Raw genomic sequence first — 22,224 nt, 5'->3', positions numbered from 1 at the left:
GTCAAAGACAATCTAAATGCATAGGGAGGTACTATTTGTCCATCTACACCAAGGGTGTAGAACCTGAGGCCTGTGGGCCGGAGATGGCCCTTCTGGGGACCCAAATTGGCCCTCCAGGCTTTCCCAGATGGTGACACCCTCTTTCCTTGTCCCCGCCCCCTTTCCCACAACTACCAATCATTGTGTGGTTTCCTGACTTTTGTGCATTCCCCCCACCCCATTCTAAAAGGTCGCAGTGCCTCTCTGAAAGCTTAGTTATTGACAGTAAGAGTTTAAGTTAAAACATGCTGGTACTTTTGGTATTTTGACCCTGCTCCTATCTTCAGTCCCATGCATCACTAAAATGCCCTCCACCTACCACGAGCTTATCTGAAATTGATTTTTTTTGGGGGGGGGAGGGGGTAAAGTTGGTAGTTTAGGCCCTACCCCTTTCACTTTGGGCCACACCCTCTCTCGCCTTTGGCCCCGCCCACCACTGGAATGCGGTCCCCAAAAGCTTCTCTGAAATGGAATTCAGCTCTTGGCTGAACGAGGTTCTGCAGCCATGATCTAGATATATGCACATAGACTCACAAAACAAAGCAAGCAGGCCCTTTCTGGATACTGTAGACAGGTCCATACTAGCTATATGACGCAGCCCTAACTCTGCACACCAGCCTGCTAGGGACATCTGCTTGAGCTCACTTAGCGAGATGACATGCCCCTTGGCATGCCGTGCGCTGTGACTTTGACTTAGAACGACAAGCTAGGTTCCGCCACATGGCGCACTGATTCCGTTCCATTCACCTGCATCAATTGCACGCTACCACTCTGCAGAACACCCACCCACCCACCCCACCACCAGCCTCAGTAGCCACGTGGCGGGCATGTTAGGCAGATGTGCAACATATGCCAAGGGCATGTTGTACTCAGGCTGAACACATGAACCCCGGAAAAAAGAGACATGAGTCAAGAGCCACTAATCTTGCCAAGGGTTGTTGACAAATAATTTCGCCATCTCTGTTTCATCTCTGGAATGCGTAAACAGAACAGAGGTTAAAATGTGTCCAGGGGCTATTATCACAGGATAACTGGCCGTATAAACAAACCATAGGTGTTTCCCCATTCACTCACCAGAGTATCGATGGAGCTTAGTGTGTGGTTGGCGTTCAGCAATGAGTATGTGACCTGGTACACACCATCATTGGTCTCGCTATTTCCATAGAAACCGATGCCAATCCCAGCACTGTGTTTTGGGGTGGGGGAGGGGGGAAAGAAAGAAACAAAAAGGCATGTGAGCGTGCAGGATTTGCTACCCTCTCGTCCCTGGGTCTGTCTTCATGGTGCCGTCTCCCTCCTCAACCCTGCGCTTTCCCTCCTCCAGGGTAGCTTCAGGTAATCCCAACACCGAGGAGGGAGCACAGGGTTTCTGGACGGCCATCTCAGTCCCAGAGCTGCCCCCGCCCTCTTCCTGGTGGAAGGTGACCAATCGCTGGTTGCCTTCCACTGGGCTCCACCCCCTGCTGATTGCTCTGTGGCCCAACATTGGCCACAGAGCAATGTTACACGGCAGAAGCCCCGTATTGACATCACTCCCTTTGAAAAAGTTGGGGGTAAATCCCTGACTTTTTCAAAACGCAGCATCACAGGGAAGCCCCGTGGTGGCTGTGAACCTGCACCTGTGTTGTCTAACCGATGGGGTGCAGATCCACAGCCACTGTGGGCCTTTCCCACATGTGAACAGCCCCCTGTTCCTTGACTAAAGGGTAGGGGTGAGTGTGTGTACCTGAAATTTATTTATTTATTTATTTATTTATTTAAGTATTTTTATGCCGCCATTCAGCCAAAAAAGGCTCTCATGGCGGCTTACAAAAGTATTTCTTGAAATTCTACATGGTCCTATTTTTGTGCCATAAATGCCTGTTTATGTTGGACAGCCCACTGGAAGAATATAACGTGAACAAGGTCGCATTCTCACAGGAGTCGTTCAAACCTGTATCAGGGCTATTCCACTGGAAACTGTGGGTTGGGACTAGGGATCTTGGAGGAATCCATCTGGGGGTGTATGTGTGAAGCTCCCTGAGCTTTCATCAACTTGCCCCACACCCACCCCACACACATACTCCGGCTTGCTTTCCTGAGAGTCAGCTCAACCCAACCTGCATCAAGTTGGGCCAGTTCATGGATTTGCGAAAATTTTAAAAAATCACGTAAATAGCAATTTGTGCAAATGGCACCTTCAATTTGCATACTTTGCACAGACTGCAGCCAGTTTGTGTAATTTGCACCAATTGTAGGCGGCTTTTGGAAACTCACATCTCGGCTCGCAAATCCAAGCCGGGTTGGGCATGCTACGGAAATCTGGCGAGACCAAAAAGGGCCAGATTACCTGGCAACGGAGACCCCTAGTTGGGACTCTTATGATTTAATATGAGCCTGCCTACGAAAAACATTTATCTTTATGCAGGAAACAAACTAGAAACCTATGCCAGAATGGTTAAGAGTTCTGGTGCCACAGGGACCATCCATGCTACCCAAGTGATCAGTGTGGCTACCATCAAAACAATGATTCATTAGGTGTAGGAGGAGGGAGAAGATGCCTAGAATGACAGAAGTTTTCTTCATGGCCTCTTCCAACAGCTTGCCGAGGCATCGGGAAACCATAGAAGGCGGTAAACACCCGGCTAGGTTTCAAGCCAGGTTTCCCCCTTCTCTGAATTTTGCAATATGTTTCTCAGCTCAAACGCACTCAAAAACGCATCTTTTTATTTACAACATGTTTAGAAATGTGCATGTTGAGGGTGGGGGAACCCTAGGTTTTAAAAAAATACTTTAAAATGTACTTAAAAGCACATTTCAATCCATCAATCATAGACCGGTGCAGAAATTGGATAAAACACACTCATGAGTGAACATCTGCTAAAGTGACACAGGTGCTTCCAGACGGGGCTCCCAGTCAAAAGATATTGTGCAGCTATTCCATCTTTCTCGGCTTTTTTATGAGAAGGGGGAAAAAGATGGAAGAAGCAGTGGGAAAATGTGGGAGGGTTATAAATGGAAGATGGCTTCATCTGGAGCCCCTGTAAAATTCCATGTTTGAGGAAGGCAATTGCAGGACAAAATCCTTGGCTAGCAGAACCGATAGACTGGATTTATCAATCCATACTTCGGAGTTTCCCTGCTCTTGCTTTGCAGTAATCTCAACTCAAGCAAATCCTGGGCCCTACCTACACTACAAACATGTATCAGTTTTATGTCCCTTTAACAATCATGGCTACTCCTGAAGAATCCTGGGAATTGTAGTCTGGTTGGGTGCTGAAAATTCTTTTGTGATCCTTAGCCCCCTACCTACCCCTTCATAGGACTACAGTTCCCAGGGCTCGTTGGGAATGGTGATAAAAGTCTATAATATTAACTGGGAAACGCTTTTACAGTTACACCACATCGGATGGTGAAGGGAGGCGCAAAGTGACCCTGTATTAGCCGTGATAGTTTCCAACATTCTTGGTTCAATGTTGGCACAATCAATTGGAAATGCAAGAGCAAGTGTTTTGCCTGTTGAATCTTTATTGCAGGGGTGGGCAGGAAGTAGCTCTCCAGATGTTTTCAATATCAGCTCCCAGCATTCCTGACCATTGGCCATGCTGGCAGAGGCTTTTGGGAGTTGAAGTTTAAAACATCTAGCGACTAACCTTCTGCCCACTCCTGTTTACTGTATTCAGGCTCCACAAAAGTATTGGTAAATTGGGTTATATATATTGCTCTGGCAGGGCTTTTAATGCAAGGCTGCAACAGGGGTTTCTCTTAGCCCAAAGAAAGCAAGGGAATGGGGAGCTAGGAGTCTTCTGACCTAAGGGACAGTTCGCTGTGCTTAAATACAACACAGCAGCAGCAGAAGAAAGGATCTTTGAAAAGCAAGGACCCTTTCTTTTTTGCAGACTACTGCACGCAGCCTCTGCTGGTCCCTCTATGATCACCATCTGTGGGCAAGGATTGGCAAGAGGTACACAGCAGACTGACGCAGACGGTCACAGGCACATGTGGCGGTTGGGTGCACATCAGATGTGCATTCCCCACTGGTTCAAAACTGCCATATAGCCATGCCCGGGATGGATTCAGAGCAGGAATGGGATGGAATCCTCCCCTGGGCGCAGCGGAGGGGATATTTGCAAGAAGGGGTTGCATCCAGAGAAGCAGCACAGATGGGGAGGGAGAGCAGGGAAGGAAACGAGGGAAGCGCGCAAAGATGCATAGGGGAGCAGCAGCAGCAGCCCGGGAAAAAATGTCTAAGCTCCTTATAGCAGCTGGCTGGGGATTGGGAAGGGATTTGCATAGAGAGGGGACAAGTGAGTGTGAAAGGAACAGTGCACAAGGGAGATCCGGTATTTCCCCATCCCGTCCCGTCCTATCCCATTCCATCCCATCTCTCTCTGTCTCTCTCTTCTCCTGGATTGGCCCATCTATCGAATGCTGTCTCCTGACAGCTAGCGTTTGCTCACCCACCCCCTGGCTTGCTTCTTAACTGTAATTATGAAGCATGCTGGGTGGGTAATTATAGTCTTTCTGGTAATGACACAAGCATGCAGGAAACAGCTGCATCCAAAATGTACAGGGATTAACCCAGGAGGGACCAAAATACCGGCCATCCTGCTTTCAGTCAATCTTGCTTATCCTCACACTTCAATTTACCTGAACCACACTTTCAGGGCCAATTCACATGCAGGGTTTTGCACAGGTTTCTCCCCTAAAATCTAGTGATTCCTATAAGCCTATAGTATAGTATGTGTGTGTGTGTGTGTGTGTGTGTGTGTTTAGTATTCTATATTTTAAACACGTTTTGTAGCTTTGTGGATAGGAGTGGTTATGAATCAGAATAAATAAAGACATATTTCCCTCTCTCCTTCCATTTCCACACATAAGTGGAGGGCTGGGGCAGTTCGGTATAACTCTCCAACCTTCCACTCATCTCTTTATACCTGCATCTTTTTATACCACTGATAGACATGACACCTTACTGCCATACTAAATGGTAGATATGCCTGTAAATAAACATTTGTTGCTTCCAGGTGATCAGCAGGCCTGCAGCCAGAAATGTTGTGTTGTAGAGGCCTAAGGATATACGGTGGTGAAGAGGGTAGAGAATTGATGCCCAACAGCCGGAACTTAAACACAGGTAGGCTGATTAAAGACAATTAATTGTATTAAATATTTATACAAATTTAATTGCCTATTGCTTGTCAGTTATCCGAGTGCTTTCACACTCGCTGGCTAGAACTCTGGTAGGCAGGAACAGGTTGGCTTCTTACTGAGCGATTGCGTAGAATACTGCCTGGATGCTTTTCCTTGTAATTTAAAGATAGTAGCTTAATTCTCTGCTTAGTTAGCAGTGCCAGGGCTGAATGGGCCTTGGGCAAAGTGCCCTCCAGGGTTCCTCTCAGCACCACCACGGTAGTCTCCGGTGAGCTAACCAGGAGTTGTGTTGGTGGCCAGCAGTCCACAGCCCAAAAGTGAAAAATGAATTACTAGCGGTGCAGAAACGAAGTCCTACAGCTCCCAGCTGTCGAGTTTTCCCCAAACCTCCTGCATTATTGGGAGACAATAAAGAGGTCTGCCACGTAATCCACAAAGCTTTATTTAGGGAATAAACATCTCTTCCCACCTGAAGAGAGTCTAACCTCTGGCAACTTTCCTCTAGGCAAAACTATGTAAACTAAGTTGAGACAATTGTCCTTTCAAGAAGAACGGAAAGCCCTTTCCTCAGAATGCTTTAACTTCAGGGAGATTGGTTCTGAAGAAGCGGTTGGCAAGAGGATAGCCGGGCCGCCCTTCTCCCACCTTCCTTTTGCTCTGCCCGTTTTAGTCTGCGGCGTAATCTAGGATCAACTAACCCTTAAGTGCCTTCCCTCACAGGACAATACTGATTTCCCACAGACTGTGTGTTGTTACCGTTTTCAGAGATAAGGTCTGGCAAGAGTTCATTCCCAGCTGGTGAAGAACCCGTGAGAGTCACCTCCGTCACTCCCCATGTAGGCTGGCATGTTTCTGGCGCCGTCTCTTCTGCTTCAGAAACTGATTCTGACTGGTCGCCTGAAACTCCTTCCCCCAGTCTAAGGGCAACAGGCCTAGTCATGATACCACCATGCCCCAACTAACACTGTCTAAACATACATAAGACTTCTCTCTCTCTCTCTCTCTCTCTCTCTCTCTCTCTCTCTCTCTCTCTCTCTCTCTCTCCATGCATAGGATTGTACCTAAGGTGAAGCTGCCACCGCCATCTTAATCTCTTCAGAATGCCTGTGCACCCTACCTTAAAGCCCAAAGGCGTGCTGGGGAAATTAAGGCAGTGGTGACTGCAGTTAACTCACCTGGCACTTCTCTTCAGAGTGCCAAGTATAAACACAAAGTTAATTTAAAAACATTAAAGAGAAAAGTGGCTGGCATTAGCAGCCATAAGCACTTTGGGGCCTGTGGGGCGCAGCATTTACCCACCACACCTGATGCCGCCACCTGAAGAACTCCTTTTTATTCAAACACCGAGTAACGCTTCGCGTGGGAAATCGAACCTTTTCTTTGGCAGGCTTTGAGAACGGCTTATCAGAACACTGAACTCACTTACGAAGCCTCACAACTAGACACCCACCAACCCAAGCTTCCAGTCCCTCGTGCCCATTCCCAGCCAGCTCCCGAGGCCAGCAAGGTGGGCATTTGCTGGTGGCCCAAGACGGGCACCCGGCCTTCCAGCAACCAGGTCACTCATCTCACTTTTCAAAGGACACCTGAGAAAACTGAGGACATGCCTGTGAGGGAATTCACAGTTGGCACCTGGCCGCTTCCTGAGGCGAAGCGGCATATTGTGGTGCGGCTGTGTGAGAACGAGAGCTGCAGAAGGAGCAGAGGGTGGAGTTTCTGCATTCTCCCCCCACTCCTGCGCCACCTACACAAGATTTCTGAGGAAAAAACTGAAGGCTCTGAGGCGAGGATGCCAAATTTATCATTTGGGCACACTGGAATGAGATCTGGGGGTTTAGGGAAGGGTGGGGTAGGATGGGAAACAAGATGCCCAACTGCTTTGGGAAGAGAGTGGTGGATAGAGAGGGCTCGTAGAGGGGGGTGGGATCGGAGCCAGGAACACCGCCCCACCCTACCCCCCACCACTACGCTTTTTTATCCCTCACCCCCTCAGTCTGGGAACTGCTTCCCATCTAGTGAAAAAGCAAGATTATCATGAGAATGTCGCTGCCTCTCTCCCGCCCTGTGAGGCTGTGGGAGGAGGAGGAGGAGGAAGAGGAGGGGGCGGTGGTTGTCATAGAAATGAGATTTAGGGAGAAAGAGAAAGAGAGGGCCTGGTGTGACTGAAAGAGGCAGAGATGGGGGTGGGGAGGGGGGCGCAGACTTGTGTGAGAGTTGGGTGGGTATGTGAATGGAGGGAGAGGAGAAGGGAGCATGGCTGGGGGTTGAAGTGTGAATGGAGGAGGGGTTGCAGTGTGAAGGAAGAGCAGGTGGATCAGCAAAAGCAGGGCCGGCTTCCGGATCTGGGGGAGCACTTGAGCCAGCCCCCACAACCCGTAGCCATTTCCACACCGCCCCCCCAAAAGAGGACACTGATTTGCATGACTTTGGCGTGCGCAAATGTATATGTATAGCTGCAAATTTAGAAATAATAACGATCATCTAATTAGAAATACAAGACATTTCACGGTGACCTGGGTGCCTGTTCAGTCCGTTGCTGGATGCTAACTGTCGATGGGCAACTTCAAGGCCCCTGTCTCTCCTCTTTATGATGGCTCTTTATTTTTAAACCAGACCTGGGCCAGATCTACACCATGCAGGATATAACACTATGAAAGCAGTTTGAAAACGGCATATGGAATGTGTCATGGGCCCCAACAGTTGTCAGCGCACTTCAATGCCATTATAAAGCAGTAGCGTAGATCTTGCCTTAGACCAGGGCAGGATCTACACTACTGCTTTATAACGGTTTATACTGGTTTTGATAACTGTTTGGGCCCAGGACACATTACATATACTGTTTCCAAAGTGTTATATCCTGCTTAGTGTAGATCTGGCCCAAAAAGCCCATCAAACAGAGGACACCTGCAAATAGAGGACTCTTCTCTGTCAGATCTCCAAAATAGAGACCTTCCTCTGTAAAGTTGGACACCTGGCCACCCTAGCAGTGACTCAAGGCATATCTGCTGTACCTCACATCTCACGCAGTTTAAAGGGGTGCCAAGTTCTCTCCTCCTCTCACCCCTTTGCCTCACTCGCAAAACCCCTCACAAGAAAACCTCCATCTATTCCACCTTCCTAGTGGCCCTGCTAGAGGAGGGAAGCAGGCCCCACACTACCTGGATGAACTGGGAAGGAAGACCCTAATCTTTCATACATTTACATATGAGGAGGCAAAAGGTCTTCTACAGAGGTCCTGTGTTCTTGCCCATGTATGAGAATTCCTTCAGAACGCTGTCTCTTTTTCTGTCCCCAGATATCCCGACCTTAACTGTGTGCCAGTATAGCAGAGGTTCACAACCTTGTCCCTGGGGCATGATGTGTCCCTTAGATGCTCCCTGCGCAGCCCCCGAAGCCAGAAGGACCTCACCCAAGTTGGTGGCCATCACTACTTCTCGTGGTAGTGGATGCCATAGCTTAACTTCAGGGCCAGTTTATACATGCGCATCCCTAACTTGATTTGTCACCACATGTTCGCACTTGAGGATTTGACGCTAAAATGTGTGAACAGACTCCTTCTCAACCAATTTGCAGAGGAGACAAGAGACAGTGTCTTTCTGTGGTGTCTGATCTGGTGGTGGATTCACACATACTGCAGACATCAAATTATGAACAGCCATGTGTTTGAATCTGGTTTTGCTCTTGCTCAGGATCTGGCTGGAAAGCAAATTTGACCTCAGGCAATCCTTGTGTGTGTGTGGAGGGGAGGGGAGGGGAGATAGGTGGAAGGAAGGTGTCTTCTCTTTCAGCATGTGGTTTGGCTCTAGGTTTGATCCTACTTGCAGCCTACTTTCTCTCTGCTTGCAGCACTGAGAGGTGGCATGGTACAGTGGTTTCGAGTGTTCAAATGGAACCAGCGAGAGCCATCTTCAGATAAGGCCTGCTCAGTCATAACACTTGCTATTATTATTATTATTATTATTATTATTATTTTATTTATTTATTTATTTATTTATTTATTTATTTAGCACCATCAATGTACATGGTGCTGTATTTATTTATTTATTTATTTATTTATCATACTTATACCCCGCTCCTCAGCCAAAAAAGGCTCTCAGAGCGGCTTACACTTAGGAAAAAAGACAGTCCCTGCCCTCAGGCTTACAATCTAATAAAGACATGACACACAAGGAAAAGGAGTCAAGGAGGGAGGGAGGGAGGAGAGAGAAAGAAAGAGAGAGAGAGAGAGAGAGAGAGTCCAGCAGGAGCAGGCCCCAATGTTACTTCTGCCTGCTCCTGTCCCCTCGGTCCTTCTTCTTCCCCACAGGGCCAAGATGGCAGTTTGCCCTGTGGGGGGGGGGAAGAGTCCAGCAGGAGCAGGGCCCGATGTTACTTCTGCCTGCTCCTGTCCCCTTGTTCCTTCTTCTTCCCCACAGGGCCAAGATGGCAGTTTGCCCTGTGGGGGGGGGGGGGGAAGAGTCCAGCAGGAGCAGGCCCCGATGTTACTTTTGCCTGCTCCTGTCCCCTCGGTCCTTCTTCTTCCCCACAGGGCCAAGATGGCAGTTTGCCCTGTGGGGGGGGGGGGGGAAGAGTCCAGCAGGAGCAGGCCCCGATGTTACTTCTGCCTGCTCCTGTCCCCTCGGTCCTTCTTCTTCCCCACAGGGCCCAAATGGCAGTTTGCCCTGTGGGGGGGGGGAAGAGTCCAGCAGGAGCAGGCCCCGATGTTACTTCTGCCTGCTCCTGTCCCCTCAGTCCTTCTGTACAGAGTAAAACAATAAAATAGCAAAACCCTGCCGCATAGGCTTACATTCTAATAAAATCATAATAAAACAATAAGAAGGGGAAGAGAATGCACCGAACAGGCACAGGGTAGAGTAAAACTAACAGTATAAAAGTCAGAACAAAATCAAGTTTTAAAAGCTTTAGAAAAAAGAAAAGTTTTTAGCTGAGCTTTAAAAGCTGCGATTAAACTTGTAGTTCTCAAATGTTCTGGAAGAGCGTTCCAGGCGTAAGGGGCAGCCGAAGAAAATGGACGAAGCCGAGCAAGGGAAGTAGAGACCCTTGGGCAGGTGAGAAACATGGCATTAGAGGAGCGAAGAGCACGAGCGGGGCAACAGTGTGAGATGAGAGAGGAAAGATAGGGTACAGAGATAGATAGAAATACAGAGAAAGATAGAAATAACAGAGTTGGAAGGGGTCTACAAGGCCATCGAGTCCAACCCCCTGCTCAATGCAGGTGGCCTTGAGCCAGTTATTATGTCTAAACTTAACTTACTCGTAATCTTTTAGTGTTAGGTTTTATTATTGTTTTAAACTGATGTATATCTTGTTCTTGGTTGTTATTTTTGATGTGTTTTGTTTATTGTAATGGCTTTTGCTGCACAAATAAACTATTTACTTACTAACTTACTCATAGGATTGTTGGAAGGACTATGTATGCTCCCTGAACCCTGTGGAGGATTAAAATTAATTTAATAATAATAATAATAATAATAATAATAATAATAATAATAATAATAAATCTCCCACATTTGTAACCCAGCCCGTTCACCAAGGCAACTAGTTTGGCCCACAGGATTCACAAACAACAATCCTGTGAGGCACATAGGTTATACCAAGAAATAAGGATTGGCTCAAGGTCAGCTTCACAGGAGGTTTTTAACCCACTTCTCCCCATTCCAAGGCCAACAGTTTAAATCCTACACACCACAGTGTGGTGTGGAGAGCATTGGTCAATTGGGAGCTTGCCAGGTAGGTCATTCTGCCTTTGAGATTGTGGGGGTGCACTAAGTAGCTTTTGATTTCATGACTTTTTTAGGATCCTCTGGTTCCCGTTGGTTTTCCAACTCATATTGCGACTCCTCAGAAAACATGTCTGTCTCCTAGTCCTCTTCCTGTTGTAATTAATCAAAACTGTCTCCCATTCCAGAGAACGAAGGCATCTTGGCACTTCTGGTCTTTCCTCTGATGAGCAAATGGCCATTCACTGCTCCCGGCTGGTTTCTGTGCTGTGAACGGGTGGCATCTGGCTGCTGGAGCCCCCTGCCCATCCAGCTGGAAGGGATATTTCTCCCTGGGCTAGATGAATAAAGGTTCTCATGCTAAAAATATTCCTCAGCCACCCGCTCTTCTGGTGCACTCCAAAAAGCAAAGAGATCACATAGGTCATCCATCCACACAGCATGAAGATGGAGTAACACTTCTGCGACAGGGACTGGACCCAGTGGAGAAACAAGACTTAGGGTGTATCCACACTACAGCCTCAGACTGGTTTCCCAACGCCTCAGGCTGGAACAACATGTTACTTGTAGTTCCATGATTCTGTTTTCAGACTTTTAAACATATATGCTGCAGTCTGAATTGGAAGAGTAGCAGGCTTCTTAACTCTTTCCCCTTGTGCTGTTTTTCTGATAAAAAATTGCCCTCCTCAAAGTTAATTTTAACCCCACTGAGGCAAAGATATAGGTACCCCCATCTTTTTCTCAGCAGGGGTAAAAGTAACTGGTAGGGGGAGATTTGTTTATTTTTTTGCCTTTCTGCTCCAAATTGCATCCCCAGCAGTTGAATTATATCAAAACCCAAAAGAATTGGAAAAAGTATCACAGAATGACAAATAAGCCAGAATGGCTGAAAATACTCCCATACACTGCCCAATGATCCCCACTTGGCTCCTCCTGTTTGTAGGAGTGGCTAAACTAACCAGAAACTAATCTAGAAGGAAAAGCTTCCCATTACAGACAAACCTGGACCTTGGCTTGTTGTTCCCATAACAAACCAGGAATGGGAAACCAACTTTAAACCCTGGGTCCAGAATCTGGTTGATTAGGGGAATGACAAACCAGGGATTCCAGGTTCAAGACGGGTCGATTGGGCAGAATGCCTGAGTGTACTGCTTGTGAACAAGAAACCAGTATGCTCATTATTTATTGACAGCTTACTGTTACATCCAAATATAGCCAATGTGTAGTTCTGCTTCCAGAGAACTCTGTGAACTGTCAATGCTGGCCCAAAACATTTTGCTGCCTAAAGTGGAATCCAAATGCCACACTCCCACTAGGTATTAATTATTATTATTATTTTGCTGTACCATTCAGACACAATTCTTGCATTGTTGTACACCCACACCTGCAATGCCACCTGAAACAGGACACTTCGCCCTGCTGCATGGCAGAGCTAACCCTGGGAACCCTAAGCATTCTCATCAAACTGCAATAGCAGGGATGGGGAACCTATAGGCTGTGGGCCAACGTGGCCCACTGGGCCAACCTATCTGGTCTGCAGGGGCCCAGTAGAGGCCCCTCCCCCAAGCTCTGCCTTTGTTATCTGGGCGTAGATAACAGCAGGGATTCCACCTGATCAGACCACTTGCCCTCCTAGTTTGCAAGAGGAGCAGCACACTAAGTATTTCACTTGCCCCATGACCTCCCCAATCAGGAAAGGCACAGGCCTGGCAAAGCTGCCCTGAATGAGGTATGGGGTGGAGGAGTGCTCCTCCATTTGCCACCTCAGTTATGGTAGCTTCAGTGTGCAGGGGCTTTCTCCAGCTGGGAAAAAGCTCATGCACATCCGATTTGAGTCCCTGCCTGAGGCACAGGGTGGGCCAAACTGATCCCTGGCCAGCTGATATCAGGAGAGATCCACTGACATCAAGAGTAGGGCCTTGGCTACATAACACCATGTGGCCCACAGAGGGCTTAAGGGGTCATCTGCCCTCCTGAAGTAGGTTTGCCACCTCTAGGGTGGCCAGACGTAAAAGAGGATAGGGCTCCTGCACCTTTAATAGTGTAGACAAGATTAGCTACCCCTGCTGAAATTCCCTCTTTAATCCCAAGACATTTGAACATCTGTCCCAAATAGGCTATTCTCAAGACATTTTGTCTACTATTCCCAAGACATTTTGGGAGAAGAATGACATTTAAATGGCTTTAATAGTTTAAAAGAAATATAAAGCTGTGTAGGATAACTATGTTTTAGGACATACCAAGAAGGCTGGTCTAATTGCCACGGATGACTAGCAAATGTTTGGGGGAGTTAGTAACATTCTAGCAACAGAGAATGTGTAACATGCTAGTAATGAGGATGTTGTCATATTCTAACAGATACTGATATGCTAATAAACAACAGGGTACCAATATGATGATAACAAGGATCTAGTAACAAAGAACTAATATTCTCTGCAGGTTTCTAGAAATAAGAGAATAGTGATATTTTATCAAAGGGAACCAGCAGATGTTCTGATAACAGGTCAATTGTAATCCAGTAACACTGGATCAACAGAGAATTAATAACTTTGTAGCAGTACAGGAATACTAATGCTCCTGCACAAGGAATTGGTAATTCCCTACTAACAAGGGACTAGTAATGATTAAAAACACAATACTAAGCAATTTCTGGCAGTAAGGAAGCTGGTAATGCTCTAATAATGAGAGATTAACAATTATCTAGAAAGGGTATAGTAATGTTCTGGTTATAACTGGCAACCAATATTGTAACTGCATTCAGTAAAGTTGTAGTAATGATCCAGCAACAAGCACTGAAAAGGATCAAGGACCAAGAGACTAGCAATTCTCTAACAACAAGGGAGTTACAGGGAATATTGCGATGCTGGCCTAGTTCTTCTATGGCTCCTCCTCCTGTTTAACAGGCACTAAACGTAGGGTGACCATATGAAAAGGAGGACAGGGCTCCTGTATCTTTAACATTTGCATAGAATTCAGCAGGTGTCATTTGTATATATGGAGAACCTGGTGAAATTTGGTCTTCATCACAGTAGTTAAAGGTGCATGAGCTATACTAGAGTGACCAGATTTAAAAGAGGGCAGGGCTGCTGCAGCTTTAACTGTCGTGATGAAGTGGAAATTTCACCAGGTTCCCCATATATACAAATGACACCTCCTGAAATTCCCTTTTCAATACAACTGTTAAAGATACAAGAGCCTTGTCCTCCTTTTCATATGGTCACCCTAACTAAACATCAACTCTGTGCTGGTCACTAAAGATCTACCACGTAATCTGCTAAGAAAAGGGAATTAATAATATTCCGGCAATAAACTTCTGCTGCTGCAAAATGTTGTGGCTAAGGTCAGTTCCTTGGAACATGAGGCTCTGTTGTTGCGTCAATTTCAGGGCTCATCTACACCAAGCAGGATATCCCACTATGAAAGCAGTATATAAAAGGCAGGAGCCACACTACTGCTTTATTTCAGCAGTGAAGTGCACTGCAGGATCTACACTACTGCTTTATAGTGGTACTGAAGTGTACTGACAACTGTTGGGGCCCAGGACACATCTACACCAAGCAGGATATAGCACTGTGAAAGTGGTATGAAAGCGGTATATGGTATGTGTCAGTGGGCCCCAACAGTTGTCAGTGCACTTCAATACTGCTATTAAGCAGTCGTGTGGCTCCTGCCTTTTATATACCACTTTCATAGTGGAATATCCTGCTTGGTGTAGATGAGCCCTCAGTGGCTTTTAGTGGCTGAGACCAGTTTAAAGAGCTGGTCATGACTTTTATATCCTAAATGGTTTAGGACAAGGAGACCTGGAAGGTCATTGCCTCCCCACATGAGTTTGCCTACCCACTCTGATCATTGTGGGGAGGTCCATTGATTAATACTTTTTTTTACCACCATGGAGACACTATTTGGATTTTCTGCTTTAGGCTCAAAAATGTCTTGGGCCATCTAAGTAGCACTGTAGTAATAAGAAGCTAGAAAAATATTATTACTAAAGTAATTATGGTCAGGACAGCTTGTATTTCACACAAATGCAGAATTTGGTTCTGGACACATAATTCCCCACTCTGAGAATCTCACGTAACTGTGTCAACTCAAGGGCCAAGTCAAGGCCTCGAGTATCCATGAGGTGGTGAATTCTGAAATAGTAAACTGTGGGCTCAACTACACCAAGCAGGATATTCCACGATGGAAGCTGAATGAAAGTGGTATATAAAAGGCAGGAGCCACACTACTGCTTTATAGTGGTACTGAAGTGCACTGACAACTGTTGGGGCCCATTGACACATACCATATACTGCTTTCATACTGTTTTCATAGTGCTATATCCTGCTTGGTATAGATGTGTCCTGGGTCCCCACAGTTGTCAGTGCACTTCAATACTTGCTAGTGTGGCAGGAGCCACACTACTTGCTCTAAAGCAGTAGTGTGGCTCCTGCCTTTTATATACCACTTTCATAGTGGAATATCCCGCTTGGTGTAGATGAGCCCTGTATCACTACTACCTGTAGATTGGGGATCCGATTTTGTAATGCTCCCACATGCCAAAAACAAAAAGCAAACCCAAAACCTCCCTGCAAGCACATCAGAAAGTAATGTTCTAGAGCAGTGGTTCTCAACCTTCCTAATGCCGCGACCCTTTAATACAGTTCCTCATGTTGTGGTGACCCCCAACCATAAAATTATTTTCGTTCTTCTCTACACGATCCATTGTCATGGGATAGTTTGCTAATGAAAATAATATATAACAATAGCTTTAATAATACAAAAGATGATACATGACATAGTTCAGTCAATACAGTTTCCTAAACCATCGGAAATATGTGTTTTCCGATGGTCTTAGGCGACCCCTGTGAAAGGGTCATTCGACCCCCAAAGGGGTCCCGACCCACAGGTTGAGAGCCGCTGTTCTAGAGCTAAACCCACTCCTGTACGTAGTTGATTTCTACTTGCAGGATTCTTCATTTTTACATAGGGTTGCATTCAATAATGTGCTCCACCATTTGCAATCTGTACTAGTGCAGTCAACCCTACTGCCTCAGGAGTTCATCCACTTCATTCCCACCTTAGACCAAGCTTGAGAGAGTGCAGCTTGGCTACACAATACATGCACCCCACCCGTATTCTACTTTCAGTTGCCGTGTGGTGGCTTTGCGTTTTTTCTACTGCGCCTGGGAGCAGCCAGCCAGAGGGAGCTTGGAGAAGCAAACAGGAGTGCAGGCTGGTTGATTTGATCTCTTGCTCTGAAGTATCCCAAAGCACCACTTGTGGCACCCATGTCACAGGCCAAGCACCCTATAGGCTAGTATTTCAGTCCTAAACCACATGCTTGGGGCTCATCTACACCAAGCAGGATATTCCACTATGAAAGTGGTGTAGATGAGCCCATGGAAACAGCATGTTCAATTTTAGTTACAAACAACCCATTAAAAAGCATTTCTGTGTGAATAAATTTGGGGTAAGGTGTGTAGCGTGCACCTTTCAATACTAGTTGCTCTTCAGATTCCATGTCCCGGTTCTGTTGGCCTGCTGGTGCAATCAGTTATCCTGAGATAACCCTTGAACAAATGCCAGCCTCTAGCTTGTTTACATGTTCAAGAAGAGAATCAGATTCTGAAGTGAGTTAGGAGTGGCTGGCGGGGGGGGGGGGGGAGAGTTAAAAAAGAAACCAGAACAACATATGGGACTCTTAACGCTGGTAACACTTCCAAGCTATGCTTAAATGAAAAGCAGCCGTCAGAGGCTGTCAGCATGAGGAAAGGAATGGCAGCAATCGCAAAGAGGCTGCTTAACCCTTTTCCTCCCGCTGTTTTGCCTGTTAAAATTACCTCCCTTCAGTCTGTTTTTCCACCTCTGGAGGATATGATACAGTTGTGTTTTCTTCTGCAGTTGGAAAAACAGCTGGTGGGTGGGAGGGAGGCAATTTTGAGTGTAAAAATTGCCAGAGGAGAAACAGTTACTCACATAGACTATCCGCCACTGTTCCTCTGCTCCCATTGCTGCTTTTCATTAAAACACACACACAAACCAGGAAAGTGTTATACTTTCCCTCCATTTAATGCCTACTTTGGTCCCCAAGCACACATCCTTAGCTACCTTTCTTGGGTCTCACGCAACTAACAGAATATTTCCATGGTATAACGAAAATTCATCCTGGTATTTGCCAAGACTGGGTTTATTCTTTTTGTATAACCCCTGGGAGAAGGATCTTCACTGTCGAAAGACGCCCTACCTTAAAAACAAAAACTCTGAAGTCGTTGTTCTTTTAATAGCTGCATAAAGAGAAGAATTTTGGCTTTTGTTTTTCTCCTATCATGATGGAAAAAGTTGCACCTGCTGAAATTCTCCTGTCTACACAACTGTTCAAGAGTGCAGGAGCCCTGCCTTGTATTGTGTCCGGCAATCTAATAACGAATATCCTCACCTCACCCTGTCTTGAACCGTGACCCCAGGCTGTCACTCATGGGGGTAACAAGCAAGCAATGTCCCTGGCAAGGTGAAGGTAACAAAATGCCTATTAGCATAAATGGTGTGGCCTGTATGTAAAGCACAGGCCTAGCCATGAGGCTTAAGCCAGCGCTTAGCAACTCCTTAGCAACGGCTTTTGTTCCTCGCACCATGGGCCGAGCCCGTCTCCATTGTTGGGGCTCTTTGCTGTTGGAAGGATTTGGAACGATTGTGTTGTGGGGCAGGGTCTCTTGAAGCAGTCCTTCCCCACACACCCGCAACCTACCCAATTGGGGCCAAGAAAACAGAGGAACCATTGTTCCCGCCATGAATGGGTACAGTCTTGGCATGAATGGGGGCCTTCTTTTTTGTGGTTGCTGGGCTCGTTCCCAAAGCGGCTGGGAATGGACCCCAATTCGACCCTTGTCAAATCAGGACAGGGCTGGGGTGTTCTTTGGGGAGAGGGGGAGGAGAGCAGCAAGATCTTTCTACTGAGGAAGTGGGGGACATTATTAGAGAGCGGCTTTCACTCCAGGGATTGGGTTCTGGTAGGTTGAAAGAGGCCACAGCAGTAGGTTAGGAGATGTGTTTGAAGGCTTCTCTCCTTTTTCCCAGTCAGAGGGGTGTCTGCTAGGTTTTTCAGCTTGGGGCCCCAGACTGGCCAAGCTGCTGAGGGGAGCATAATAATGTAATGGCTCGGGGAGGCTGCTCCCTCACCACCAGGCTGGAGACATTGGCTGTTGCTGCCTTACGCTTTTCCAATTTTACCTATGCAGTACAAACTATCAATTATCTTTTTATGTATGCTCGCCAACATTTCACAGAGGATAAGCGCCACCCAGCAAAGGAAGAGGAAAAATGCTCCAGCGTGTGATCTGAGAGCTGTAGGCCCAGCATCCTCTGTAACATCAGCATGATGGCCCTATTGCCCTTTGCTTCATCAGTGAGCTTGCTTTTGATGGACCACAGGGGCTCAAATTGATTTAGCATGGGGAATATTCTAAGAGACAGGAGTAGAACCGCCCGTGGCCCCATCATAGACTTCATTGTCAAAGTGCAAGTTCTAATTAATTTTGGATCTGCAGAATGGCTCATCTCTCTGTATCTGCTAACCTCCTTGAAGTTTATTTTTGAGCAAGAAATCCAGGAATCATTGGGAATTTCTCTTGATCTCTCTTGTCTGGCTGAGTCATCGAACACTCTCTAAACTTAAAAGGACCTGACATTGTGTCTGTTTAATTAAAGGCTTTGTAAGTCTTTTCTTCACTCTCCGTATAGTTTTATGGAAGAAAATGCCATAGCCAACATGATTTTTTTCCTAGGGGAATGAAAAGATTCAGCACACTGTTGTTATCAATATTGTAAAGATTGGTTTGGAGACCGTGTAATGAGCATACACCCTGACCCTTACAAAGGTCCTCAGTGAGCATTAGATGCTGCATATACACGAGAGAGAGAGAGAGAGAGAGAGAGAGGTGGGGGGGGGGCTCATCTACACCAAGCAGGATAGTGCACTATGAAAGTGGCATGAAAGCGGTATTTAAAAGGCAGGAGCCACACTACTACTTTATAGCAGTATTGAAGTGCACTGACAACTGTTGGTGCCCATTGACACTTGGGGCCTTGCTAGACCTGCCGGGATAAGCCGGCAGGGAGGCGGGGCGACGGCGTGCAAACTTTAACGCGCGCCGCCCAGCCTCCTAGACGCACAACGCGCAGGGACGACGGAAGCCCTGCAGCGCCGGCCATTTTTTAAAAAGTTTAAAGGGGCCACGTGCGCCCGAAGACTGCGGAGAAGGTAAGGGTTTTTTATTAGTTAACCCCCCCCCATCCGCTCCTGATCCCTTCCTGATCTTTCTCTCCCTCCATGTCCCGTGTGTCGTCTCCCCTCCTTTTCCCTCCGTGCGTGTGTCCTGTGTCATCTCCCCTCCTTTTCCCTCCGTGCGTGTGTCCTGTGTCATCTCCCCTCCTTTTCCCTCCGTGTGTGTGTGTGTGTGTCCTGTGTCGTCTCCCCTCCTTTTCCCTCCGTGCGTGTGTGTGTGTCCTGTGTCATCTCCCCTCCTTTTCCCTCCGTGCGTGTGTGTGTGTGTGTGTGTGTGTCCTGTGTCGTCTCCCCTCCTTTTCCCTCCCGGGATCTCCCCGGCCGATGGGCACAGCGCTCAGCGCTGTGGCCAGTCCGCGGCTTTTTGTGGCTACTCGTGAGTAAGCGATTAGCCGCAAAAAGCCACGGAAGTCCCTAGACCTTCCCCAGCTCCGGCCTCAGGCCGGAGCTGGGGAAAAGGCGCGCCATAAGCGAATTCGCTTATGGCGCGTTGGAGAAGGCCTCAGCGCGGCCTGTCTCCGGATTCCCCTGTGCGTCATCTGGACGCACAGCAGGGAAGCCGGGACAGAAGGCGCGCTAAGGCCTCGTCTAGGAAGGCCCATAGGCCCCATTCAGAAGACACCTTAAACCATGGCTTTAACCATGGTTGTTGTTGTTGTTGTTGTTGTTGTTGTTATTAATCATACTTACACCCCGCTCCTCAGCCAAAAAAGGCTCTCGGAGCGGCTTACAATTAGTTAGTAAAAAAGGCAGTCCCTGCCCTCAGGTTTACAGTCTAACAAAGACATGTCACACAAGGAAAAGTTGTTCAGGAGGGAAGAGGAAAAGAGAGAGAGAGAGAGAGAGAGATTAAGTGGACGGGCAACAGGGCTGATGGGATTGTCCTGCTCCCAAAGGAGGGGAGTCCAACTGGAGCAGGCCCCAATGTTTCCTCCGCCTGCTCCTTGTCCCCTTGCTCTTTCTTCTCCCCCACAGGGCCAAGATGACAGTTTGCCCTGTGGGGGTGGGGGAAGAGTCCACGGCTGTAACCATGGTGAATAAAGCAAAAAGCATTATTCACCATGGTTTAAGGTGTCTTCTGAACACAGCCTGGCTTTCTGGATTAACCACCATGGTTAAAGCCATGGTTTAAGGTAGGGCGGCCATATGAAAAGGAGGACAGGGCTCCTGTATCTTTAACAGTTGCATAGAAAAGGGAATTTCAGCAGGTGTCATTGTATATATGGAGAACCTGGTGAAATTCCCTCTTCATCACAACATTTAAAGCTGCAGGAGCTATACTAGAGTGACCAGTTTTAAAAGAGGGCAGGGCACCTGCAACTTTAACTGTTGTGATGAAGAGGAAATTTCCCCAGGTTCCGCATATATACAAATGACTCCTGCTGAAATTACCTTTTCAGTACACCTGTTAAAGATACAGGAGCCCGGTCCTCCTTTTCATATGGTCACCCTATTTAAGGTGTCTTCTGAATGGGCCCATACTATATACAGCTTTCATAGTGCAATATCCTGCTTGGTGTAGATGAGCCCAGAGAGCGCATTTAAAAAGAGCAAACCAAGGGAAAGAATTTTAAGCAACAGGGCATTTTAAATTCAGATGTCTAGGTGAGCAAAAGAAAAGCATCCAGGAAGTTAAAACAAGGGTGAAGATCTAGGAGCCAGGACGTTTGGGGTCTCTGAGAGAGCAATAAGTCAAAGAAAGGGAGCAAGATCCAAAAGACTGCAAAGGACCCCTTCATACTTTGGCAAGAAAGTGGTCTATTAAATTTAAGGAAGGTGGGGAGGGGAGAACTTGGAGCTAGGATTTCAAAGTTACACAAGGCACAGGAAATCAGTGACCAGTCTCCCCTCCACCCCCTGAAATTCATCTTCAGGTGATCCACATCCCATGTAGTTTGGTCCCAACTTTCTCTATCAGCCAGTGTCAGTATCTCCTTTCTGCTATCTGCCCCTGGAAAGGTATTATCTTTACCTTGTACCTACAGCAGTATCCTGTAATCTCAAACTGATTGTCTTTTGGGGAAATGTTAGTGATGCCTTCACTAACGTTGTTCATGTGAACGCACGTGTGCGCAATCGTTATGCAGATTTCAGCCCTGTCCTCAAGTCCCTTAAGAGTTAAACATCTGAGTGGGGAATGATGCATCTCGATTTCTAGTGCACATGCACATAAATGCACAAACTTGGTTACAAAATGGCAGTGCACCATGTTCCTTCCATCTGCTCGTGTCTATTTAATAAATGCTGCTGAATGTGTTTGAGTTGCTGCTATTCTATAATAAGTACAACCAGATCCATTTGGAGCTTAAACATTCCGTTAAGACATCCTTAAGCTTTCCAAAAAGGAAGCTGTTATGATCAGTTTACTAGCACACCCCGCTTTGCAAACTAGAGCAGAACAAGCTGTTGCATAGTAAATGAATGAATACAGCATACAAAAGGCAGAGAAGGACATTCAGCAGTGTACAATGGTGTGGGGGTGGGTGGCACTCAACTAATGATCTTTGGTGTGAGAATAAGGGTGTATATGTAACGTTAAAACAGGAGTCAACAGATTTTTGTTTTGAGGGAATGCCTGACATGCTTCATTCACAGTGCAAATTACAAACATACAAACCACTGTGCTGATTTTCTTGCTCTTTTGGCACATTAAGGTGGGATATTCAGCTTTCTTTTTTTAAAAAAAAATACTGCATGTACGTTGATTCATCTAAACATTCATTTGGTACTTTTCATTTGTTTGTTTCTTTTAAAGCACAATGAGTTTAGAAAGGGTTGTAAAGCTGCTCTGAGGATGTGTGCCAGTGGGGGACATTCATGACGTTGCCAACACTGGCCAATCAGTGCTATGCACAGCCAGCTTCTGCTGCAACTTCACAAAACTGAGATTGACCCTGAGGAGAAGATGGCTGATTTGACAAAACATGGTGAGCGAGCTTCCAGAGCTGCCTTGCCGCTCAAATAATGTTATGCCTGTACATATTTCAACTGTTACAAATACAAAACTCTCTTTATTTTTGTCTATAAAATGTTGGGAGGATATGTTCTTCCTGGCTCTTGGAAGGGGAT

At 46.7% G+C, this 22,224-nt stretch overlaps 1 protein-coding gene across 2 annotated transcripts in view; it reads right to left on the bottom strand.

The window, feature by feature from the left end:
- TTYH1 (tweety family member 1) overlaps nt 1–22,224 on the bottom strand; it is an 80,341-nt gene that overhangs the window by 27,321 nt on the left and 30,796 nt on the right. For both annotated transcript variants that reach the window (XM_063137835.1, XM_063137836.1), the window contains exon 3: nt 1,114–1,225. In XM_063137835.1, the coding sequence (XP_062993905.1) occupies nt 1,114–1,225 (112 nt within the window). The remainder of the gene's footprint in view (nt 1–1,113; nt 1,226–22,224) is intronic.

This window comes from Elgaria multicarinata, chromosome 11 (assembly GCF_023053635.1).
Source record: "Elgaria multicarinata webbii isolate HBS135686 ecotype San Diego chromosome 11, rElgMul1.1.pri, whole genome shotgun sequence".
NCBI classification, from domain to species: domain Eukaryota; kingdom Metazoa; phylum Chordata; class Lepidosauria; order Squamata; family Anguidae; genus Elgaria; species Elgaria multicarinata.
Note: the sequence above shows the minus strand (reverse complement) of the source record. Positions and strands in the feature narration are given on the sequence as shown.